We start from the raw sequence: 26,434 nt of genomic DNA on the forward strand, positions 1-26,434 counted from the left end.
GGGCTGCAGAGCCTGATGGCAGTCTGTAACTTCTCCTGGTGCCCTGAAGCTCAACAACATAAGCTGATTGACTCAGTTAGGGCCCCAGTCTCTAACAGCAAATGCAATCAATAAATCTTTGTTGGTAAATAATTGCTATTGAACAGAGTTTTAATATAAATTTATGAGTGGTGTTTTATCACAGCTTGAGGCTACAGCAAGCCACTGAGTGATGGATTTCAGATAACACTTACATTCATTACATTAACTTTGTAAGTTATTTAAAGCTTGTACACTTAACATTGCTTTTGGCTTGCAATGACCTCCTGGGACTAGACGTAGCATACACATTACTAATAAAGAGATTGCTGTACATACAGACAATTCATTCCTCTGTTTTCTTTGTACGGCGACGCCGATGGTTGGGCAAGAGGCGAGAAGAGAAGTTTGTGCGCTCTGCCTGAGCGTTTCTCTTGTAACTCATTAAAAGTACAGCTGCGCTGTCTGCTCGAAGAAGCGGTCCTCCGCTAGATGCAGAATTGCAGAGTTGGAGGGAAGGTGGTAAAAAATTAATTTGAAGTGTTAAATTCTTCTGTTTATGAGCAAATCGGAGGCGTTACATCCGTAGTGTTGAATCTCGAGGCGCAGGTCAGCTGCGCTCACTGCAGATGCAAGAACGTAATGGAAGGCTTCATGCAAATTAGGAGAAACGATGTTATCCGATTAACAATAATTTGGGGCAGAGATTATTAAAACAAAAATAACATTTTTAACTTGGGGTTGGCTTACTCAGTCCCTTACTGCGTGTCTGGGGCTGCATTGAGGCATGGCGAGCTGTCTGCCTGCTGCCTCGTGGGCACCTCGGGGCTCATTTCCCAGGCAGAGCATCTGATGTGCCTTAAAGGTAGGCGTAATGCGACCAAAGTGAAGGCCTTTCTTTTTCTTTTCTTTTCTTTTTTTTTTTTTTAAGTAACATTTCTTGTCATATCTGGGCCATTTATTTATATATCTATTTTTTAAGTTTAGTTAATGTTAAAGTGCATTTATAGCGGATCTAAACTCCGATACTAAGAGCATTTTTCCAGACCATTCTATATAATTATCACAGACAAAGTGGCGAACTCTGGCCTTGGGGGGAAAAAAAAGTGTGGCTTATGTGCTTCTCTGCTTCATAACACTTTGTTAGCTCCTTGTATTCAGAGCAGCTTTCTCCACAGATACTGGAAGATATTTTTAATTCTCATATAAAACAAAATTATTCTTTATGCGTGGTTTTAAAAAAAATGGATTGGGAAGTCTGATTTGTTAGTTAGAGCCAAATAGGTGAGTGATACGTATTTGATAATGAGTAATGAAAGCACAGAATTGCACTTGAAAAGCAAGGTGAAGCCCCATTTTGAATTCCTTCATTTAGATCCATAATTCACACCTAGATACTAACAAAACATCTGTAGTAAAAATCATTAAACTTGGAAGTTTTACTATTTATTGAGTTTATAATTGGCAAGAACTGAAAATTACGTAATAGTGGCATATTTTCTGTATAGCAAAGGGACGGGTAAAAAGGTGTGAAATATATTTGTACTTTCTTCAAGACTTCAGAAAAAAAAGACAAGGAAAAAAAATCACAGTTGTGATCCTTATGGCTTTCTTCCCATTAAAAGGTCTGAAGAACAAACACATCAGAACCAGTGCAGGGAAACAGCTTTAGGAGAGTAATTTTTGATCCACATAGCATAGTGATAACTGAAATTGGGTCCCCCTACATGTGAGCGAATGTGCTATAGGTGAGGTATGAAAGATTGGAAAGGTGAAGTGACAGATCACCTACTATAGACAAACATACAAGTCAAAGGCTGGAATAAGCTTTCATTTTTAATGGAAGAAAACAACGTTTCTAACCACTAGAAGACAGTAATTGGGATGTGTAACTCACGCTCACAAGAAGCTTTTGTAAGAAGCCCTTTCAGAAGCCCCATTCTGTTTTGTAAAAGTTTGAGGGTGAACCGCCTAAGTGTAGCAAAGAACAGCACAAAAAAAGAAACGTGACCCCCAGATGGTCAGAAAGTTAGGGGTTTCCACTAGTTTGTAATTCAGTCCTCCGACACGAGCTCTTATTTACAGTCCCGTCCACCGATGGCTTTGAATTGTGAAGGGTTGCTCATTGAAGTTTTATTCCAAGAGTGTGTCCAGGAACAGGCGGTTGTGAACTTTGATTTTCCATAGGGATCATCTCTGTGGCTGCAGAAGGAGAGTTGTTAGTTCCTGTGGATTGTGACAAGGGTCTTCAGCTGAAACTTTTCCCATTGGGAACTGAGGGAGGAAAAAATACGTATAGCTCTGAAAGAGTTCTTGTTGTGCAGTGGCATAGACCTACCCCTGGTCCATTTTGGTCTTGGGATTTGGTCTGGAGATGGACCGTTTTATAAGCTGCAGGTTTTATGGGAAGGCAGATAGCATAACTTGCTCACAAAACGTGACTGCTTTAACAAAAACATCTTGAAATATTTGGAAGCACCATGCTTAATGGTGCATCGCTTTACGTTCTGCCTCCTTGGTGATGTTTTTTTCGTTTTTTTCTTTAAATTCCATCAGAAGGGGAAGACTGTTTATGGGGATAAGAAAACTGAAACTTGTATTAGTTTAGATTCCTGATGATGATTTACTGAAATTAATAGAAGTGAATGCTTTTATCCAAACTTGATCTGTGAAACTGCTACGTGTGGCAGTATTGTGTGTGCTGAAATGTCCTGGTGGAGAGGCTACGACTTCCAGTAACCAGATTACTGTGTGAATTCATCAGGGAACTGCCTTCTGACTTGGCTTGGAAACAAACACTTCCTAAGGAAGAACAACGCTAAAGCATTGTTTGATTTACTATCAGTTTGTGGTACAAGAAGTTACATTCTGCTTTTCAAAGTGAATTTCTCTTGTTATGCTGAGAAAGCAGGTTGGTATGTGCTAGTAGTCCTTGGCCATTTAAACACAATGATGACTTTTAATCTCAATTATTGATTGTTGAAATTCATCACTGATGTGTAGATTGACTATGATTTATGGAAAAGTGAGTCATCTCGCCCACCTCCTTTCCTTATTGACTATACCTTTTTCCTCCGGTTATCCAGAAGTTATTGGAAAAGCTCTGTACTTGGCCTGTTACCATTTTGCTGCTCCTGCCTGGCATTAGTGTCATCTCTTTTTGTTTGGAATGAGTAGTTAGGAGAATTTCCATTGTAGTGTCACCTTACTGAAAACAGGAATGGAAACATAAATGTGCACCATTCCCTGTTTGTGAGAGGCCAAGACTGAACAACAAAGGAACCTGCAGGTACGTGCTAAAAGGAGCACGAGCCATAGTATGACCCTCACACACCCTGAGATTCATCATTTATTTCAGAGTGCAAGGAAGTGCACGCCAAGTGTGTTGTCTTTATCAGCTCTGTGTGTGCAGAGGTAGCCTACTCTGTGACATGTTAAAATGTGCTTTCCCGAGGAATGAAGTTGAATGCAAAATGATTTTCTCTACCTGTTGGACAAAGCTGACATTACATAGTCTTTTCTGTTTACATGACTTGCTTTATAAAAGCTGTGCTTAGAGCTTTTGCTTCTAAATTGCTAGCACTAAAGCTTATGATGGAGAAAAATGTATTATGGGAAAAATATGAAAATGAGGAATTGGTAGGAGAAAACATATCTCAAATTATATTTAGTCCTTTTCTGTGTCTTAAATAGGTGTGCATTGGCAAAATAATGCTTAATCTTTTTTCTTCTGTTCTCTAACAGGGTATGCTGCTAAAGCGAAGTGGCAAGTCACTGAATAAAGAATGGAAGAAGAAATACGTGACGTTGTGCGACAATGGTGTACTGACCTATCATCCTAGTTTACATGTAAGTGCATCGTGCTCTCTGCGTTAAGCAACCATCAAGCCCTGATAAAGTAGTGTAAACAAGCTCATCTGGGAATGTTTTTGGTGAGCCCATGTTGGTGGGTGAACTTCTCTCTCTCTTCATTCCCTTCTCCTTCCCTTCAAAAAGGCATAATTGGAAATACAGCTCCAGAGTGAAACAGTGTGACTACAGTCAGGTTCCTCTGAACGCCCTGGAATAGGGGTACCCTTGGATTTCAAGAGGCAGCTGAAACAGTTTAAGCCTTCATTTTGTGCTGATGCTTTTATAGACTTGTTGTCCATTAAAAAAGAACCGAAGTATTTTAAAAGGAAAATTATAGCACAGTACAACTTCATAGATGTAGTAAGGAGTGAGAAAGTCTTCTGGTATTTGTCAGTGTACAGTGGTTATGGTTTAATCAGAAAATAATTCTGAACAACCTTTTGAAAATGACATCTCTATTAAAACACGTGCTGTAAAATGTATTCGGTAAGATGTGTCATTGTCTGCCCAAGGATCCTGTCAGTCCCTCTCAGTATGTGTACCAGTCCCTGGGTTTGGTTTTGGGGGTGGAAGGAGCACAGGTCTGAGACTCAAAACTAGCCCATCCCATCAGTCCCAGACAGCCAGCAGGAGGAAAGGTGAGAGTTGTCAGAACTCGTGCCATGTCAGAGCAATTCAAAGAACAGAACCTATATAGAGAGTCAAGGTTTTGTAATTCCCAGCGAATTCCAAGCTCCTGCACTTGCTCTGTAGTATAAGCAAGAGTGAAATTGGGAAAACATAGTATGACCCTCGTCAAGATCTTTGGAATTGTCTCAGGTCTTAAGCTTTACCATCATATTCTGAAATTAGAGGGTGATCAGTTGTAACGTTTTAGGGCCATTTGACGCCTATTGCTGTCACTGTGAGCTCCAGGGAAAAGTTTTCGTTAAAGGGTAAAAGCAAAGGTTTTAAATAGATGTATTTCTGTAGATGTGCTCTAGGTCTTACAGACCTGTATGTAGCTCTGGCAGAAAGCTTCTGCTTTCAGTGGGTGATGTCTCAGGAGCATGGCTGCGTTGATGCTGTGCTTGCACCAACTTGCTCTTCCTGTCTGCTGCACATTGGCATTTTCTCTGGCTTGTCACGAGACTTAATAGTCTTGCTTCCTGCCATAACCATGCTGTGCTATTATTTCTCATGATTACTTAAAAATTACTTCTTAAAACTGACATGGCAACTAGCTTCAAGTAATTGCTGCTTTCCATCAGAAATCTCGTCCCTCTTACCTGTACCATCTGGAGGAAGTGACTGTCCAGTTTTTCATTTTTCCCTTTTGTGGAACTGGCCACTTTGGCCATTCTTTTAGTCTCCAATGTGGGGGGAACTCTGCCAAGAGGTAGTCCTGAAACACCCAAATTGTGCATCAGTGTGGCTGGCAGAAGGGAAGCACGGACACGCGTGCCTTTGAGGCAGCCCCCGTGGGTTTGGGCTGCGACGGCCACTCGGGGTCAGCGAGGGACAGGAGGCAGGCTGCCGCTGTGTGCGCCCCGGTCCCGTCCTCGCTGTGCAAGTGCTCTATTGTTCCTGACGGTTTCTGTGCACATATGTTAGTTTTTCATCGCTCTTTGCAGACAATAGAGTACTTCTCTCTCGGCTTCCCTGGAGCTGCTTAGTCTTCCCCAGAGTGAGAATCCATTGAGATTAGAGGTAATTACTTTGAGATTAGAGGTAAATCCATTGGAGATTAGAGAGAATCCATTTAAAGAAGAAGTAATTACTAGCCTGTAATTGTTTCCCTCTATCCCCCACCGTGCCCCCCCACTCCCAAGAAAAGGTACACGTCCATGTACTTCATTTGCTCAGACCTCCTTTCGTAGATGAGAGAGGTTTGTAACTCACTACTTTTCCCTTGGCTGTGTTTTGGTAGATCATGGTGAGGGACCATGCTCGGCTCCTAGCTGCCAAGAAGCTACTGGGCAAAGCCTAGTACTTGTTCTCAGGCTTCTTGAGACGCCTTCACCAAATCCACATTCTAGGAATATGTAGGCTTATGTTCATTCATGTTAAAATCTTTCTGTGATGTGATTTATGTTATAAATGATGCTGGCTTAATGTTTTATTTCTATTGATTTTAGCCTTCCAAGAGCCGCGGCACTACTTGAGCAGTGCAGTTCGGTACTGTCAATAAACTATTTATTGTCCGTTAGCTGTTGTTAATATACCCTGCAGAGCGTTCTTTATGCATCAGGCAGCTGTACAGCCGTCAATTACCATACATGCATTTTTCACTTAGACTTGGGTTATTTCAAATCCGCAGGTAATTTGGGTTACTCCATGCTTTGCAGTTGCAATTCTGTGAAGCGCGCGGTGGGCTGGCCTCTAGTGGTGGCAGGAAGAAACCAATTCAGAAGGTAGCTTGGTCCTTCCGGTTTGTGGTTTGGGTCAGAACATCCAATTTTGTTGATTTCTTGCTTTGGAAGAAGCTTTTTAAATACGTGATGGTTGTTAGTGGGCACTGTATTAACTGGTGCTTGAGATCTGGCCAAAAGTGGATCGGTTGTCTCTGCTGTCAGATGTGTTCAGCAGCATGTCAGACATGAAGAAGGTGTTTTTTAATATAGTGAATGCATCAGTGTCACAGAAATCAGTACTGTTGTCCTTGCTGAATAAAGGATTGCCTACAAAATGAAAGATTTTGGGGTGGGGAGTGAAAATCAAATTAGTATCATACTTGCAGAGGAGGTATCCCTGGAAGGGTCAGGCCTGTTTGGCAGGGTAGTGTGCTGAAATGACTGCTGCATTGTGCCAGCTAAATAAGTAACTAGAGATGCCACCAGGTTGACATTTTACACAATAGCTAAATTCGTATTCCTTCTTCTTAAGAAAGTGGGGGAAGAGAAGAATGGGGAAAGAAAATACATGTACATAAGCACCCTACTGTTTTCTGACTTGGTCATGTCAGGTTTTTTCAAGAGCCTCAAACCTTCCCTTCCCTTGGGATGCTGAGGAGCTGTACCAATAGAAAATGGTGGGGATAATGAGAGAGAACTTTGACCCTCAGGCTTCAAAGTTCACCATAGCTACCTATTCATCATACACTTGTGGAGTGTAGCCATTGAGTGGATGACTAAAATTCTGGCCGACAAATTCAGTGTCAGCCTACCCAAAGGGACCCATGGGAATTTGTCTCGGCATCTCCTGGCTTTTAATGGCAGAATGCCATGTGTAAGGGCTCCTGAAATGTATTCACTGGGATACCTGCTGGGCAGTGCTACGTGCAGCTTCTTTATCTAAGCCTTATCCTGATGAATAGATGATGTTTCACCACTGTCTGTCTTCCAGGCTGTTGCCATCATGCCACAGGTCAGTAGATGACAAAGTTTTAGCTGTGGATGTCCATTCTCTGCTGTTGCATCCTCATCATCATTGCTGCCCCTCATTTATGGATGGAATGATAAATTTTAAAAAGCTGAAAACAGCTATTTTAGGGAAGGATTTTTTTTCTTGCCTTTTATGTTTAATCTATTCTAGACTTGTTTTCAAATAAAAGCACAGTACCATGGCAACTTACAGGGATAAAGAACAGCCTCCTAAATACATGAGAAGGAAAGTCTGATGCCTATCACTTAAAACCCATCTAGAACATGCATGCTATGTAAATACCACATACCTTCATAGCAAGGTTTACTTTTGCTTGCTGACATCTATATTGCCATAATGCTGCTGTTAAACCTTGCTCCCATCATCAACTGATCTGGTTTGATAACCTGTGCTAAAGAGTGTAGGATTGTAGCAGTGGTCGGGGGCATGAACCTGTCCCTTACCTCCGTGAGAAGTATGTGAATTCACACATGTAATTCTGCTCAATTAATTTGACAGCAGCCAGTTTCAAAACTCCTAATGGGTGAGCAACCCATGTAAGCAAATGCAAACCAAGCATTAGCAATGGTTTATGTTCAAATAAAGTGAACATACTTCAACTAAACGAAATTTCAGCCTGGCAAAGAGTCAGATCCAATACTAGGCTTCACTTTGCACAAGGGCTTCAACAATATGCTATGAAGACCCGTCTTAGACGATGATACAAAACAGCCCCAGTTTTTGTGCCTGCCGAGTTCCTCAGAGCCTTGGGGTGGGGGACTGGCTGTTTCCTACAGGAAGAGCACGCTTTGTGAGCAATGGAAGGCATCTGAAAAGACCTCATAAGTAGGTATCTTGTAGTGTTGCATGTGGTTTTCTCAGGCTTTTCAATGTGGTTTTGCTTCAAAGGAACGTAAAGCTGGACGTTGGCTAGCTATGCACAAGTAACCCCCAAGTCAGGCCTAAGTAAGTACTTGAACTCACAAAATGATACGTATGTGTTTTCACGTCACGTGTAGCTCTACCATATGGAAAGAGCAGTGATCAAAGCAAATCCTACAGAGCAGAAATGGGGATATAGTTTGAGGGGTTAGGAGGACAAGTCTGTTAGACGCATGTCATACTTAAGTTTTTACTACAGTTATGGTATCCATTAGGATGCCTAAAACACTGGTTGAGATAGAAAAACAGAATGATAGGAACAGTTACAAAATATGTGTATAACGATTGCTTGTTACAGTTGATGAGTTGATGCCATATTTTCCCCCTCACCACAGCTGGCAGTCTTTCTGGAAGTGTTTTCATCAAAGCTGTGCTCAGAGCAACGTGCTCCTTTCTACCATTAGAGATGTGAATTTCTCAGGGCTTGCCTTTCTTAATTCTGAGTTGGTATGTTGCATATTTACGTTGGTGCTAGTAATAACTAGAGGATAATTGACCTTTATGGGAAATGTGAGAGTCACTCATGCTGCTGTAAATTTATTTTTTAAGGTACCAAACAAAAAAATATATAATCCACAATGCTTTGAGGAAAAAAAAGGCCTGACAGAGATCTACCTATGGCTTTTATAAAATGGCATACCTCTACCTCTTAGAGGTCAATCACTCACTTTATATCTTCCTGCCAAACTACTTAATTATCTTAAAAAGGTAATGGAGTGAAGTTCAGTTTGGGAGAAAACTTTTAAAAATAGATGGGAAAAATACAAGCTAAAATGTGTTTGCAGTCCTTAAGTGAGACCTATAATTTGGGATAGCTGTCAAGGCAAATTATTTTGACCCCCCTGGCTTTGTGTCCTTTCAAACTAAAAATAGTCTTGCTTGAAAGTGCCATTGCACCTGTTCTGCTCAGTGAAAAATAAAACTGTAGTTACTGATGGTCAGCAAGCGACACTGAAATACTCCTAAAATACATAATCGCTGTCTGTGTTGAAGGAGAGGAAGACTGATTATTCACAGCAACTTCTTATAATCACTTCTGTGACTTGTTACAGATATTCACAGGTCAGTAAATGCACAAACAAGGAGAATGTGAAGCATTTTTTGTTTCAAGTCCATTCATTTCAGAGGGTATGACAAGATTTATCACATCATTAGTGTAGGCTATTGTAGCAAATGCAGTACTGCTACTTGCAGAGCTGTGCAAACTTGCAGTACATAGCAAGGAGCAGCAAGCATATATTTCATTGTTGTGCCCCCCCTCCAAAAAAAAAAAAAAGGCAGAGAAGATTTTTTTGGTATCTGAATGAGTTGCAAATTAATGACAAAAGCCAAGCTATTAATTAATCACAGGGTTTTATAAAATTAGAGCTTCCTGTCCAGCAGAGCTAACTGCTGTGGATATAAATGCCTCATAAATTACTCACGATGGTAAAACTCAAATTTGTCTTTTACAGCAGTTCTTGTTACAAAGTCTGAATGAGAAGTGAAGTGCAGACAGAGTTGTCTTAACATTTCATGAAAATGAGTGATCCATTTAAAAAAAACGTAATTTTTTGAAACTGCTTTTGTGTTGAAACTGTTGCCACCACCACTGGAACACTGATTGGACTGATTAATATTGTGGTATAGACATAGTCAATGCTTTTTATTACTGAAATTTAATGTTCTTTATTCCCGATTTGAATAAAGCAGATTCAAGATGACCTCCTTTTTGTCAGGACAGAGTGCTTTAGGGTGATCAGCGTCTTCCAGAACGCATTTTCATTCCCATGGTCTCCTCAGAAAATGGCATTTCATTGTTTTTCTTAAGCTTAACTATATATTACGAAGCTGAGTGATATTATGCCCATGTTTATATGCAAGAGGAGAGGATGGCTACATTAACAGGAAAACTTGATGAATATATTCCACTGTGGCTCATAACCTGATCGTAGGTTTCTTGCCGAGGTCCGTGCAGGGAAGAAGGTGGGGAGAGGAGTTGGAGACTTTTCTTTCTTCTTAGGTGTGCCTGTGGCCCCAAATGGAAACCAATCAAGGAGCGATTTATGTTCATTAAGTGCTTGTCAAAACTGAAAAATTTTCTAATCAACAGCAATCTAGCGGAGGCCCCTCAATGGCTGGGAGTGTCGCCTCCGCAGTATCGGCTATTTGCCTGTTACAACTCTAGGCTAGAAATCCGCTGATGATTACATTAGGCTAAGCTGCGAAGTAAATGAACCATGTCTTATTTAGGTGCAACTAGCTTCAGTGTAGTCCTGCCCCGCAGGGCACTTTATAGCGTTTTATGGCTTTAAAATTAGTGTAGCTTCCCATTTGCTGCAGGGTGCTGCATGTTATGCCTTTGAACTCAATAAGCAAAGGGAAGGGGGCCTTTTGTTTCCCCCCCCCCTCCCTTTTCTTCTTTTTGCAGTTTAGCAATTTTGTTTTGCATCTTTTCCAGACAGCATTTTGCAATAAAAACGTCTGACTGCCGTGTACACGCACAAAAGTAAAGGCTTCAGCCGATCCCAGCCTGCCTGGAGTTTGGGGTTTGCTCTGCCTGGGAGGGAAGGGGCCGGGGCTTTGCTTTTCCAGGCACTTGGTGCTGGTGCTGAACAAAGGCTGTGCGGGTCGCCACCGTCAGCTCCAAAAGGGGAATCGTGTTCAAAACACGTGCTACCCTCAGACTTTCAAATGCCATCCAGAGATGCAACCATGAACTTTCTTTTCTGTAAGCACGTGTCTTTGTTTTATTTTTACTTCTGATCAGGAAACAGCATCTCAGCAGAATGGGACAAAATAAAGGTGTTTTCTTAGTGGCAGGTCTGGGAAGGAGTATGTAGCTGTCTGTGCTGGGCCTGGACCTCTACCTAGTATTGGGAAAACAGGCTTGCTCTGAGATGTTTTAATAACTCAAAATGAGAAAAAAGTGTCATATTCTTACTTAGGTATTATTAAATACATGGAAAGGCCATGTTCCAAGGGGGGCAGGGAGCTGTCTCATTTTGCACAGTGTGCACTGGAAACGGGTGGTAGTGGGACAAGTACGTGGTGGAAGAAATGTATGGGAGAGGAAGGAGAAAATGTTTCTTTTAAATGTTAATGTAATGGCACATGGCAATCCTGAGATGAGAGGTTTGGGTGCGAACGTGGAGTCCTGTTCACCGAGATGCAAAAGATGCAACTCTAGCAAAAGGGGTTTCTCTGCAGGACAGCTCCATTTGCCATCCAAGCCCAACCAGAAGAGCTCCTAAGTGCTGTCTTCTACAGCTGATCCTGCTGTCGTCTTGGTGAGGTGTCTTGGCCAAGACCAGCTTGCAGCATTGGCCTCCTCACTGCAATCCCAGCACAAGAGTAAGGTCCAAAGCATTTCAGTCCAAAAGGGTCAGTCTCTAAAGTACTAGTTGATAAATGCTATATTAAGGAATTCAGCACATGTATGCATTATCTTGCTTAATACACTGATAATAAAATGCTGTGGTTTTGGGATACAAGCTAGGCAGCAGAGAGACTTCCCCCACCCTTTTTTTTTTTTTATCAAGGATGACTCTTGTATTACAGCCATCTGAAAATCCTCATATTCCATGACGTTTTTTGATATCCAGAATCTTACACACCTAGCGCGTGTATATTCATATATAAAAAATATTTGAAGTAAGTTAAGGATTGTTTTGGGGAGGAACTGTGCTGCTGCATGCTCTGATGTCATTTAGTGACGGATTTGAGACAACTGTGGTAGACTTGAATGCTGTGAGTTTGAGAACCAGCTTCATGGAGGAAGGGGCCAGTGGGCCACAGCAGTGTTAAGCGTGGCTGTGGAACAAGAGTTGTTTGAGTGGGTATTGCTGGGAGAAAGCGAGCATCATCACATCATCTAGTTTCAGCCCTTGGTGGAGGGTCTTCTCTGGCTTTGAGGACCATCAGAAGCCGTTGCAATGCATGGCAGCAAGGTTGTTTGCAGCCACTGGCACTGAAAACAAACGGGGAACCCCAAAATACCCCTTTATTTTTGGTACGGCTGCTTAGAAAGCACACCTATTTGCCCAATTTTGATGGCTGAAAGGTTTTTATCCATTGAATTGGTTAAATTAATTTCTGCTGCTATAAACGGAGAGCTGTATTAAGACCAGAACTAAAGTAATTTTACTTTACATTATTCTGTGTCATGGCACATCATTTCTTTCTTACTCAAGGCAATTCATTTTGTAGTGCCGTCAAATAATATTTTGTGTCATCTTCAGTCAATGTAGTTTTTATGACTTTCGCTGGTATTTTAACAGTTTATTTAGTCCTATAGATAATGGTCAATGGCCTTGAGTAGTCAAATTAACACCTCGGCAGCCCTATATTTGAGCAAACTACTAACAGTAACCTCAGGATGAAAAGCAATGAGAATCAATATAGCGAGGGTATTTTTAGGGATTATTGATTGATTGATGCGTTCTGGCCTTAACTGGAAGCAGCAGCATTGCCCCACAGCTGACTAAGATTAAGTTGCCAGTTACTGATAACTGTAGGCCATTACCTGTGTAGTATTTCACAGGCTCGCAGATTAGATGGAGACCTTTCACAGTCCCCAGATAAAGAAACCGTGGTTTTCAGCATCAGGAGTGCCTACCAAGCTGCAGGAAAACGCCGTGTGCCTTTCCCCTTACTGCTCTGCTGTGAGACCTGGAGCCGGCCCTGCCTGGATCAGCGCTGCCCGTTGTTCTGTAGGGATGCAGGTGGGACACCGAGGGGGACACCGAGGCACCGATGGCTCGGCTCGTCCCTCCGCAGGAGGAAGCAGCCATGTTAAGCTGCGCTTACGCCGGCGAGCTGAGAGCCGTGGGTCTCTCCGACACAACTCTCAATTGCTAGCAGGTTTCTCTCATTGCACCTCATTTGCATCTGGGACATCAATTAGCATGTTTGTTGAGGCTAATTGAATGAAACTCAATCATAGCTCTTAATTGCTTGACTATGTGAAAAGAAATCACATTAATGCAGCTAATTAAGTGTATGGCAATAGATGCAACATAATTAGGAGCGAAATGTAAAAAACAAGCGATGGCGAAGGTGCAAGAGCAGGGGTGCGGGGGACTCAGGCGCTTGGTTATCCTGTTATCGACACGTTTGGGGAGGGTTCCCTTAGCTTTGCTGCTTGCTTTTTTTTTTTCCTCCTGCATTGCTGAATGATGAACATGGACAACTTGAGAAGAAAAATGCAAATGGCTTTGCAATTACTACTTTTTCAAGCTGTTGAGGGGCAGAAGATGGCACTTCTGGGGTGGCCCGCTGTTGAGTAGGCTCTAGGGACTTGTTAAGTGCTGTTTAAAAGTACTTGGCTTTGAATTACCCTCATGCCTTGTTAAAGGGTTTTTTCCCCTTTTTTCTCGGATCAGCATTTTCTACAACTAACATCTAGGGGAGTTATATCTGTAACATTTGCATATCAAAATCAGGCTTGCTGTCTTCTCTTTAACACAGCATATTCCAGATGACAGCAAGACCCTCATCTGTTCTAATCTGATCAAACCATACATTGCACTTCTGAAGCCGCCACATTATTTTGTAGTTTTAACTTTTATTCCCTGAGTGCAGATCTGAAGGAGCATGTGCAAGGCTGGATGCTCTGCTGACTGGAAACTTGGTGCTTTCCTCTCCTGCTTCTCAGGGGAACGCGGAGATTACCGCTATGCATCTTGCACACAATGAAAGAGTCTTTATTGTTTACATTTGATATATCCCTATAAATATTTAAACTGACATTAATACCTACATGGCATCTGTTCTTTTCGGGCACTTTCATATAATAATGGTATGGCTACAGTGCATTTATTTCCTGTTTGCCAACATTGACTTACTCTCTTGAATTGTTTATAGCTCACCTAAGCCTGTTTTACTCTCAATTAAAAGGGCTTTAATAATGCCCTGTCACATCTCACAAGTTGGCAAGGTAGCAGGAAAAATGCGCACTCTATTCATCTGAAGCATTTGGAATAAAGACTTCATTATGAAATCTAAATGGAATACACTGGTTGTTGTATATTAAATAAAAAGTGTCTATTAAAAGGAGTACATGCTGAGGTTTAGTCACCATCTGATTAAGCCTCGTTTTACAGCCCATAAGCAATAAATGCTCAGTTATGTTCTGGTTATTGTATTTTAATTTGGGAAGAACTGACACTGAACAAGAAAGTTATGCCAACTTGATAATTTATAGATGAAACTGTTTCGTTCGTTTCTATCTAGCAGCCAGTGAAGTGAGTTTTTATTAATGGATTGCCTTTGTTTCTTTTGGAAGCAGAGCTCTGTCTGCTTTCTCAGCCAGGGAACTGTTCAGACATCCCTTCCTCACTGTTAATAATTCCCAAGCAGCAGGGGGAGGGGGGAAAAAAAAGAAAACCAACAAAAAATCCCACCAAAGCCAGCTCTGGTCTTGTTTTTTTATCACAGATTAATCTTAGCTATGAAAAAATGAATACTAGTCAAGTAGTAGATTTTGATGTGTTTTGAGCAGAATATGTAATTTGTGTTGTACACGCACTCAGAGGTGGAAGGGGTTTTATGAGAAAGTTGATTGTTCCCTATATTGTGCCAGGAGTGGTTTAGATTTGGAGTGAGCTTCTAGTCCATTCAGGTAGATTTACTTGTAATGGTGATGCTTTAGTGGTACACAGAGGCCCATATGCTGCAGGTTTGGAATCAGCCTAATGAATATTTGTAGTCTTTTATGTAATACCTTGTGGTTTGACTAAATTTTGTCCTGGACACTTGGAGAACTACAATAAATGTCGTTGTCAGCATGTCTTTGCTTGCATAGGCTTCACCCAGTCTTCTGTAAATTGATCGAGTCCTACCTGAAAAGGAGCTAGAACTTTTTTCCCCAGTTTCTTCCCACAGAAGATTGTTCAAGACTAACATTCCCTTGGTTTCCAGCTTAACTCAGTTATGCCAATTTCTTTTTCCAGTCTTTGGTACAAAGTGCTTTTTTTCTTGTAGTGTATATCCTCAGACATACAACGTTTGCCTTTCATTTCGCTATATTGCATGACCTGTCCTGCATTTCTTTTCATAACATATAGTCTCTTTTTGTGATTGTCCTCATATTTGTTCCAGTTTCACTTGCATTGTCTGGAATGTGAGTAACCATAATCGTGTGTACCAGGACATGAAAACTTGTTAACGGCTTTAGCATTCACCATCTCTACTGGAAGTATCTCTTCTGATGTACCCCAGGATTGCAGATTCAGTGGCTGTCTCACCTTAATGAACTGTCATTTGTCCTCTGATAAAGAAACCCATGCTCATTTGCTTTTCTGTTTTCATCTCAAGAAGCCCACAGGCAATTTAGAATATGCCATTGAAGCTGGAAAGCAGAATTACGAGCCTGTTCTTCCAGCAGCTTTTTACAGTTTGTAGAACTGCACAGCTCACTTCCTCCTGAATTTCTCAGAAAACAGTGGCTTGGCTCCAGTCAGTTGGCCATTGTCTTTCCACAAGTGATGGTATTTGCTTATTTCCCCTTTGTGTGCTTTCCAAACAAGAATTAGGAAAAGCCTTTTCCACTTCTGGCTTCCAGCTTTTAGCGTGTTTACTCTAATCAGCCATGATTTGCATAATTTTCTCCCTGCTGTGATTATTTTTTTTTGGAGGAAGGATCACATTCTGAAGAAACAGTGTTGTAATTTCAGAAACCTTAGCAGTGCCCTTTTGTAACTTTTGTGCCTGTCAACCAATTTCAGCCACATTTTATAGAGAAACAGATAAATACATAAAACACTGAAATAGAGAGGAGCTGCAAGTATAACATGCTCATGAGAGACAGTCAGCCTCGTCTTGTTGTTCTGCTTGGGACCTGCCAGCTGCTGAATTTGTACATGTGGCTCAGAAGCAGCCATGGTGTGAGTTACTTCTTACCTTACCCACCTAGCTGTTGGTGGAGGATGTAGTAGAGCTCAAGACTTTGGGGTGTATTTGTTGTTAAAAATGTGAGCTGTATTACCTAGAAAATGGAAGGAAGGGGAAAATATTGTGGTGGATGATGGCAGATGTAGGACAAAAATCTTATGTAAAAAAGTCTTATGAAACTTTGTCATTTGTTTTATTGCTTACAGAACTACCTGTTTGATATTGCTGTTTGTTTTTTTTCCTCTTATCAGGACTATATGCAGAATGTTCATGGAAAAGAAATCGACTTGCTGAGAACCACTGTGAAAGTTCCTGGAAAGAGGCCACCCCGAGCTACGTCAGCTTGTGCACCCATTTCCAGTCCCAAAACAAATGGCCTCTCCAAGGACATGAGCAGTTTACACATCTCGCCAAATTCAGGTAAGACAACTTAATGCTTGGCAAACAAGGGAAGGACTGCTTTTCCAAATGTATTTAAGCAGTTGTACCACTAGGATGGGAATTATTTCTGTTACTAATTTATAAATCCAAGTAACCACTGATAGGCAACTTTTAAGTCGTCTCTGATTACTGATCTGGCCTCCACAAGAGATTCTGAATTTCTGAGTAACTTTCAACATCCATGTTACCTTATACTTGCATACATAATTCACAGAAGTTAATATTTGTGAATAATTGTTGCTGCCTTTCTACTGACTTGTTAAGTGTCATACTTTGGAAAAACAGTTGTGTCATTTGAAAGGGTTGTTTGTGGCTTCCCGATGACATCCACGCTGCTTGTTTCCGCCTTTAGAAGGATGCATAGTTTTGGACTTTCCAGCAGCAAGATTCTTCTGTAGAAAGCTATTTTATTTTGTTTATGGAAGTGGTTTATAGTTCCTTGTGAGCTCTAAACAAAGAATTTTATCGTTCACTGAAGTACTTGTCCATACAGCTAAATGGATTTAAAAAATTGCATTAAGGAAAAGCGTTTAAGACAATTTATCTTGTAAAACACGCAGCTTATACAAAGCACATAACGGTATAGCGTCAATAGAGAAGTTCTGTCAGCATGTTTGGGATGACATCCATAAAGCACCAAGTGCCTTTTCCGTTTATGGGTAACGTAGACATCTCCAGCACAGGCTGACAAAACCACGCAAGCACACTTCTGTCCCTGCGCAGTACACACCGCACAGGTAGGATGAGCAGCCGCAGGAAGGAACTTGGTGACCTGCTGTTCAAGTGTCTTCGGTTGGGTGGTAATGGTTATCTTATGCTTCGAGTCAAAATGTATTCCTCTGCTTTTTCACGATGCAAATTACCCTGCGTTAGGGCAAGAGGATTTTCCTTCCAGCTTCAGATGCTGCTCTTTGAGATGAATGTTTAAATAAAAATAAAAAATAAAGCCTTGCAGCTTTACAGTGGTGTCACAGAGCAGACATCCCTGCAGATAAACAGTTCTTGTATGGCATGTTGAATTAGTTTGGCTGGGGACCTGAAGCCATGATTTCATCAGGGCCTTTTTCAAGTTGTAACCTGTGCTTCAAGAGGCGTGGAGCTGGCATTGTCACTGGAAGAGTTCATAGGACAAAATTATTCATGGTTGGTTTGCTTTTTCCATTTTGCTTTTTAATGTAGATGACTGGGAACAGAGGGTGTTTTTCAACATATCCCATTATTTAGGGAAGAAAAGTGCTGGAGTGAGTCAATGTATCAACAGAAAAGGCATGTGTGCTTTTAAGACATCCAAACACTCTGAAACAGGCGAAAGTCATTTGATTGCTCCAGAGACGTAAGTTGTAGAAAACATGTGGTGATGCATACTTGGAGGTTTATGACATGGAACTGAGATATTTTGGCCTATGCTTAGATTTCTGGGTAAGAGGGAAGCAGCTCGTACGTGGCTTCAATGAAACCAGCAATATTCCTTTTATTTCAGGGGTTTCTGTATATGTATTGCTATCTGTATGTGAAAATACACAGTAGGCATCCGTATCTGGTGGTACTGTTAGCTGCTGTGTAGGTATTGTGGCTAGCTTGAGGTTTTGTCACACAGCAATTTCTTTGAAAGAAAAAAGTGAATTATGCTAGAAAGTGCAAATGCTGGAAAACAGCTCTGCTTTTAGGCAGTTTTTCAAATACCATGATGGAGATAGTTGCACCTTGTCTTCTCTAGGTTTCTTTGTCATGTTGTTTAAAAATACTGAAAGACTTCTCTGTTGATGCCTGGCTACCACAGCTCAAAAGATCTGCTACAATTAAAGTTTTAATTAATTAAAGATCTACTACAAATAAAGTTTTAAACTGATTAATGCTTTCCTAACATATAAAAGAGTGTATCCAAGGAAAGGTGAACCTGGTTTCTTTATCATTACCCACTTGAATGCCTTCATTTCCCCTCTCATGCAGCTGGGAAGCTACACTGATCTTTCTTTAACCTTAAGCAAGATCTTGACCTGCTTATCTTTGCATGGCTCTCTTCCCACTGATAAAGCAAACAGTGATGTATTAATTATATTACCCTTAGAGCTGGCTGGAAGCATAACTGGAAGCATCTTTATAACTTACTGGGGGGAGCAGGTAAAGGTAGGTGGGACTAAACAGCTCGGTGCTCTACGTGGCAGCAGTCAGCATGCTCATACCTTGCTACTTGCTGTCTTGTGCCCACTTTGGGTGCAGAGGGTGTTGGCTAAGGTTTTAGTGAGAGAGAGGGGTCAGTTCAGATGTGCACATCTGTGCGGTTGCATTTCAGCCATTCAGTGGCATGCACGGTGCAGTAGTTTCAGACCTGCTGCAGTATTTTTCCACATAGTCATTGCTTCTAAAAGTCAGGCTGGTACATTTGTTCGTTATCAGCCATGATATTTCTTCTTTCAGGATTTTTCTTTATAAAAGGAGTTTTTTTCTGAATCACCCCCAAAGTCTGTTATTTTTTTAACATAAAATTTGTTTCTTCTGCATGAGCTTCTTTGATTGAATCTTCCTTACTCTAAAGGCCAGATTTGAGGTCTGTGTGGTTGTTGCGTTTCTGGGCAGAGTAATCATCAGCAACAAGAGAGAGGAGCTTTATTAAGAAAGCCGAGTAATGTTTTCCAAGCCTACTGAGATCAATCAACAGCTGATTGATCCAAGCAGTGATTACTAGTTTAAAAAAAAAAAAAAAAGACGTTACAGCAGACTAGATCTGGGAAATACCTGGCAGCAGCTCAGCTATGTGTCGGTCCGTATGTCATTCCCAATACTCTCACATTCAGGTAAGACTGAGGAGAGCTGCATTGCAGACAGCGATTTTAAAATATATGGGGAGTGTTAGTATTGTAAAAATACATTGTTACAAGCTGTGCTTGGCTTGGTAATCTCAACTTTCACGTGCTCAAGTGTATTGACAGTGGTTTTTATGCAGAGGGGTCACAGCTTCTGATCAGTGGGACACCTGTAGGAATTCACTGCTCAGCTCCCACAGTGCCAGGAGGAGTCCGGGTATCTCTGCAGTTACCTGTCATGCAGCTAAAGATATTTGCAAATTATCCCTTGTTCTGTCTGTCATGCTGTCTCAGAGCGTTTTCTCAGTTGTTAATACGGGCACAATGTTGTCTTCATTTTGAGTGATGTTTTAAAATTGATCTCAGACTGAAATTGTCTGTTACTGTTTTCCCGTTGACAAGTTTATGTACACAGATAGGCTCTGTACTGAGGAGGTTTGGACCAAGCACAAAGAAAATCAACACTTGCTATTTTTATTTGTAGCCATGCAAATACGCTACATTCTCACTGCATCACATTTTAGCTCACTCCCAAAACAGTCGTGTTTTGTATTTCTGTGGTTTTGCCAATGTGTATTTGATATGTGGAGGAGAGTAGTATTTTCCATGCTTAGAACTGAGGATGGTATTTCATTTAGTTGTTCCATGTGATCAGGAACAGGCTAATTTTCCTTCTGCTGTTATATAATTGTGTACAGTTTAGTGAAAAAGTTATGGTATTACAAGAATACCAGGACTCAGTTAAAATGTCCAAGATTGCTCCTGGAAATCAAATTCAAGTTCTTTGCTTATACACGGTGATAAGCCCAATACCACTAAAAGGATCTCTTTGATGAAATTGCATATTTTCCATTTAGTATGTTCTTGGAAAGGGTTGAACTTTTAGTCAAACATTAAAACCAAAAGAGTCAGTTTGCAAATCTTTACAAGAGCCTTTGTACTGGACTTTACTGGTCATTATCCTTGTTGACTTCTACATATTAAACACTGGATAGGGAAGAGGAGATTTCAAGTTTGTTGAAAAATAATCAATAAAATTAGTCTGCATTTTAAATACTGTGCTATTGAATCTCAGGCCTGACTGCTGTATGTAGTCATACAGGAAGAATGGGAGAAGGAATTAAGCTAATTAGGGAGATAGTCATGAATTCAGGAGGGATATACGCAGTTATTGGGTAATATGAGTTGAAATATTCAAGTAGTAAGAGAAAGTTTTATGTTAGATCTGTTAATGCAGATGTCACATGCAAAACAAAAAAAATAAAAGCATGTCATTCCCAGCACACTGAATTTCACGTTGCTTTGGGGCACTTCTCTGAACAAGATTGTTTCTCTGGTTTTAAAGACTGTTTGGTAAACACTGACATATAATAACCATCTCTGTGACAGCTATCCTGATCTGCAAGTGTGTTTACATCCCAAACATCTGGAAGCAGATCTCAGGGAAATAATCATTTCAACAACAAAAGCCAAGTTCCAATCCTCGCAAGTTTCCATTTCAGAGACATAAGAAAAATAAAGGCCAATCTGAGAATATATGAAGGAAAATAACATGATTGTTTCCTGCTAGGCTTCCACTCTGGCACAAGAGCTGGAAAAAACGTTTCCTTAGCATGTATGTGGTAGGGCAGTAACCAATCTGGAATTGAAACGAGTGCGAAAAGGTTATATTCTCTGTAAGAAAACAGACAAATTAGTGGAAAGTAAGGCTGCTTCCCCTCTTGCAAAGCCAAAGGGCTTACTTGGCGGCAGGTTCGTTTTCACTCTCTAGAAGTTTTGCCATGACACTTTAAAAGTAAAACGTGGTTTCTGGGCTTTCTTGTTTTCCGTGGAAGTATAGTTTGGGGTTTATCTTCTACTAACTGAGATTGTGTCTGATTCTCCTAGGCCGGTGCAGAGGGATGGGGCTGTCTTGCTTTTGTTACGTAAAGGTTTTAAATCACAAGTTTGATACTAGGGCTTTATGAAAGGTGCTCGTACTTGTCTGCTGGCTTGAGAGGGAGCTGTGAGTCGGGGGAAATGGAAGCTCGTTCCGTTTAATATGCAATTCTGAAGTTGTCACTTTTAAAGCAAAGATGTTTACTGTTGCTTAAGTCACTTAGATAATGTAAATTTAAATTTAAATTTGCGTGGTATTGGACATCATGTTGTTGATGTGCCTAATCTGGAAGTACTTCAGAAGAGGATAACTTGTGGACTTGATCAGTTCCAAGTTCATCTAGCAGTTGGTAGCTTATGGGAATGCTGTTAGAGCCAGCACCACAGTGAGCCAGCCTATGGACAACTCTCTACGCCTTGAGGAAGCAGACTTGGTTCTTGCTGGCTTTGGAGCAGGGACAGGACTGGATTTCAGTACTCCCACCTTAGGTTAGTTTTGAACTGGCAACCTGAAAGTGAACTTAATTCTGTAATCTCTTCCAGGAGTCATTTATTTCCAAGCAAACCAGAGCCCCCAGTGAGCAGTGCAGTGCACCGGGCGATGGCTGGGGGCTGCAGCTAGGCCCTGGGACGTGGCTCCACCACTCCTTGGTGCTTGCTGTTTGCCCCTGCTCCAGCCTGGGGTCCTTCCTGTGGGACACCGGCCTTCCCTGCCCTTTGCTGTGTGGCAATGTCCACCCACGGCAGCTGGCCTCCTCCATGGGCTGCAGCGTGGAGACCTGCCACGCCGTGGGACCCGTGGGCTGCAGGGGGACAGCCTGCTCCACCAGGGGCCTCTCTCCTGCCCTCTTCCTGCACCGACCTCACAGGCTGGAGCTGGCTCTGCTTGCACATGGAGCACAGAGGCATCCCTGTAGCCTCCATGACCAAAACCTCCCCACATACACACAACACACCTCTGCAAACAACCCAAAGCCTGAGCTACAGCAGGAGCCAAAGATGTAGAAAGTTCGCATCTAAAAATAGCATATGGTGTAGGGATAAGTTGTTTCCTGATTAACAGTTCATTTAAATAATTCGGTGCTATTAAATTTACTTATGATAGTGGATGTACAGTATTTGAAGCCTCCTAAAATGTGTTAGCTCCATAGCCATCATTAAGTATGTTAAAGGTTGTTATCTGCTAACGATATGTGACATTTCGGACATGTTCAAAGAACACCATCTTCACATTTTTACAAATGTGCGTTTTCTATTTGTTATTAATTGTGAAAATCTATCAAATCAATGCAGTGGTCATTAAATAACCTTATCTCACACTGAAGTGCTTGGAATCAGGCTGAATTGTAATGGCTGCCTTCCAGATTTTTCTTTTAAGAAGGTAGAGAATTGATTTCTAAATTAGACTGGTATACCTTCAGTATATGACTTCTGATCTAGTGTCTTTGGATTCTAATACATCTAATAGTTCTGTTCTTTAAACACAGCATATTTTTTTTTCTTTTAAGCCTATTTTATCTGCAGTCCTACCTATCACGTTGGGTATCCATTTTCCATGGCACCTGAATCGTAGCTGCTGAGTCCAGAGAGAGTCAATACCCTCTGATAAGTGGTATGCCACATGCAGGAGGGGAAGCATAATGTACAGCTGTGGGTCTGTCTTTTCATAGATTATGTTATTTCTTTATTAATTGGAGGTTACTGTGCAAATTTAGCTGCTATAATCAAGCTGTTAACTAGGTTCTGATTAGTAAAAATGTATGTCAAGCAAAGAGCTTGCTGTCACCGGCAATTGCTCCAAAGCCTGTAGGTCTTGGATGTATTAGCAAATGTATGCAGAACTGAGTCCAAAAGTCTTGAATCTGCTCTTAACTCCTTACTTGTAGGTGACAGAGGCTTTGTGCTGGTTTGACAATGCCAGAATATTTCTGGTTGAAGTCTTAAGAGGCCAGAGATTGCTGGTTAGCATTTTGCTACTAATTTTGTAGTCTAATGTCGTACATGAGAAGACTTAACATGAAATGTTTTCTTTGCTTTCACTTGAGCATGAGTTTTACGATTCTACCACAGATCACAAACGCAAGTTTGTGGCTTACTTTTGTCATTAATCACCCAAGTCAATTTTCCATTTGGTTGGGTTTGCTGTTAGTTCAGTGATATACAGCTGTAGTGAATGAAAGGAGAAGTTGTCACTTTGCACGTTTTGAAGGGAAAAAGAAGCCCAGTTTTTTAGTGTGTTGGAGATTTCCCTTTCATCCCACTAGAGGGTGATCCCTCAAGGTCATCTCTTCCAGTTTGTTCATGCCAAGATTTGCTCTTTCCAGAACCAGGCAGAGAGAAACTTGCAATTTCAGTTCTCTCTGTTCCCTCCTATCAGGGATAATATTAGTGCTAAAGAAGGAAATATTTGATAAAAACACTGCATTGGTTAAATCTTGGAAAAGAATAAATTAGCTTGGATTTTCAGGGCATTCTAGGTTGTTTCATTAGAGAAGGAAGGAAATGACGTGCTGTCTTAAGATTTCTTCTTTCTTACATGGGTGAGCGGTGTCCATCTCCTGATGATGAGCTAGCTGAACAGCAGAAATGTGTCGCGAACCTTCCTGCAGATGCCTGTAGATGCCAGACAAGATGCAGGCGTTGCTGATCAGGCTGAGCCTGTTTCACTCTGGTTGATTTTATGCCTCTGTTGCGCCGTATCCTGCATAAAAATCACGGATCTGTCTTGTCCATCCGATGCAATCTTGCCGAGTTTTGATGGTTACACGTTGTAATACTAACCAGTTGGATGTTAAGACCTTTGCAAAATTGCTCATTCTTTTTCCCCCAGTGATTTTAAAATATTAAAGCCATCAGGAGGGTTGAAGCTGATTTACCAAAAGGGAAAAAAAATTCACAAATGTGTTTTGAGTATTGAACTGCCGTTGACATCTAAAGTCCCAACCATGCTGTTTTCCTCCACACTCCAGCAATCAGGACATCCAGCAAACCCATAAAAAACCAAACTAATAGCATGAATATTCAGTGACCTAGAATACTAATTATTGTCATGAATATTAATGTGATCGGACTTGCTTTTTCCTCTTCTCTTTCTCTCTGGCTCTTTTTTTTTTTTTTTCCACTCAGCCGGCTCTAAAGATGGGCCATAATGAGAGCATTTAAGAGAGAGAGCGCTCTCCGCCGTGACAGGGACCGGGGTAATAAGGAGAGCTTGATTAACGTGGTGCACTTGGGGGAGAGATGAGAAGATTCACGTGGGCCTGTTGTGGGGGAGGCAATGAGGCACCGGCGGCTGTGTTGCTGCTCCCTCAGATTAATGAGGCCTAAGAGTGCATTAGGAACAGTGACAAAGGTTTGATCTAATGGGCTCAGTCATTTTTCCTTTGAGTGACAGACGCACAGAAGTAATTGGCTGTGCAGAATGGCAGCTCATTGGCAGTACTTAAGGATACATTATCCCCGTTGTGTGGCCCGCAGAGGCTGTTTATCAAAACTGCTCACACTGCAGACATGCATTCACTTAGCTGCTGTTACAGTGGCAATAGCTATATGGAAAGGAAGAGTAATATCACATATCTATTGTCTCTTTTTTGAAAAGAAAGTTTCTTTGTTCCAATTTCTGAAGAGTCTGGAAGGTACTTGAATGCTTACAGTCTTCCCCCCATCTCGATGAGGCCCTGGTTACAGCTCATAGGATTTGGGATGGCTTTGTAGGCTTGCGGAAAGCATCCAAAGTTAGTTTGGTTACACTCAGTTTCGATAGAGATACGGTGTGCAGGTGAGGTTGCCCATCCCCTTTCCAATGTTGTTATTATGAACTTCCACAGACAGCCAAAGGCATTAGGAAGCATTTTATGTCATTTGCCTGAGGCCCCTACACGTGCTTCACTGTACATGCAAGCAGCATAATGCCTCAGAATTAGCTGGTTTTGTGCTGTTATTGTTGCAAAGTTAAATTCACAATTGCTAACGGGATTCAGCAATACATGTATATTCAGCAATTCAAATACCAGCAATATAAAATAGACCATTTATCAATTTTAAATGGTCACCTCTGGGTCTTAAAGCTTTACCAAGCAAGAAACTTCTAGCAGGACCCTAGAAAGTGAGGTATATCTTATTTATGGCTGTTATGCCTGCCAGGAAAGGGAAACTTACCTACAAGCACGCTTTGATCCCAGAAGAATAGTCTGGCATCTTGAGCAGAAGCATTTCATGAAGATCTTGGGTTTAACTTTCTTTTAGAAGATATATCTTCTCAGATGACTTAATTTTCCCCTACTCTTGCTGTGTTGGCTTGGCACGCTCTGAGAATAATAGCTTCTCTCGTTATACTCCCAGCACCATTTCCTTCACCGCCAGGATGTTTCTTGGCATTGCCTTGTTTGTTCATTAGTATTGACCCTTCTCGGTTTGTACACTACTAATCAAGCCCCGTTCTGAGAGGCTGCCCTGCCAGGCTGCGAGATGGAAGGTCTTCCCCTATTAATAGCTGCTTATCTTTGGGAAATTTGTTCAGAATGTAAACAGTTCTGAAAATCTTAAAAACAAGTAAAACCCACAAGCAAATCATTTGCTAGTATTGAAAATTATTATCGGCATATTGAAGAAGAGTTTTTCAGTGCTGAAACCAAGTAGTGTTTTGGACAGATGCTAGAGTCTCACTCTCTCATTCCCCATACAAGTAGTCTCAAATTATTTTAGGTCCCTGATAAGTCCAAGGCCAAAATGATGTGCTGTTTGCATATGGCAGTCAGCTCAAAATCAGATCAAATCCGTAGCAATACTTCGGCAGGTTTTCCCCATTAATAACCCCACTCAAGAACTAGATTAAGGAAGTTTGAGCCCTGTAGCCCTGGTCCCTCTGCTGCTCTTCCTGAAAACACGGCCAGAGAGTGCTCTGCAACCTGGCTGCTTCCCTGCCCTTCAATGCTGGCTGACTTGACTTGATCGGACAAGGAGGTGCTGTTGGGATAGGAAAACAGTGGTTTAACCAGACTTCAGTGCTGGGCATGAGGTAACTCCAGAGCTGGCAAAGAAAGGAGGATACATATTTAAAAGCTGGGTGCTGGCATCTGAGATGGCAAACTGACGGGACCCAAAGGAGTCATTCCCAAATTTTCCTCAGTAAAATCAGTGGTTGTTCCAACATTCATACTTATTGGAAAGCCAAAAGCAGTGTAGGCAAAGAGTGGCACTGCTTCTTCATAAGCTGCTACTTATGAAAGTTTCGTCCACTGGAAAGATTTCTGCGTAGTTCTGGGAATTAATTCATAAGCATAGCA

The 26,434-nt window shown here is 41.4% G+C and overlaps 1 protein-coding gene across 8 annotated transcripts in view; it reads left to right on the forward strand.

The window, feature by feature from the left end:
- AGAP1 (ArfGAP with GTPase domain, ankyrin repeat and PH domain 1) overlaps nt 1-26,434 on the forward strand; it is a 347,733-nt gene that overhangs the window by 208,427 nt on the left and 112,872 nt on the right. For all 8 annotated transcript variants that reach the window (XM_068686209.1, XM_068686211.1, XM_068686210.1 and 5 more), the window contains 2 exons: nt 3,763-3,867; nt 16,278-16,446. In XM_068686209.1, the coding sequence (XP_068542310.1) occupies nt 3,763-3,867; nt 16,278-16,446 (274 nt within the window). The remainder of the gene's footprint in view (nt 1-3,762; nt 3,868-16,277; nt 16,447-26,434) is intronic.

The sequence above is a fragment of the Anas acuta genome, chromosome 6 (assembly GCF_963932015.1).
Source record: "Anas acuta chromosome 6, bAnaAcu1.1, whole genome shotgun sequence".
Classification (NCBI taxonomy): Eukaryota; Metazoa; Chordata; class Aves; order Anseriformes; family Anatidae; genus Anas; species Anas acuta.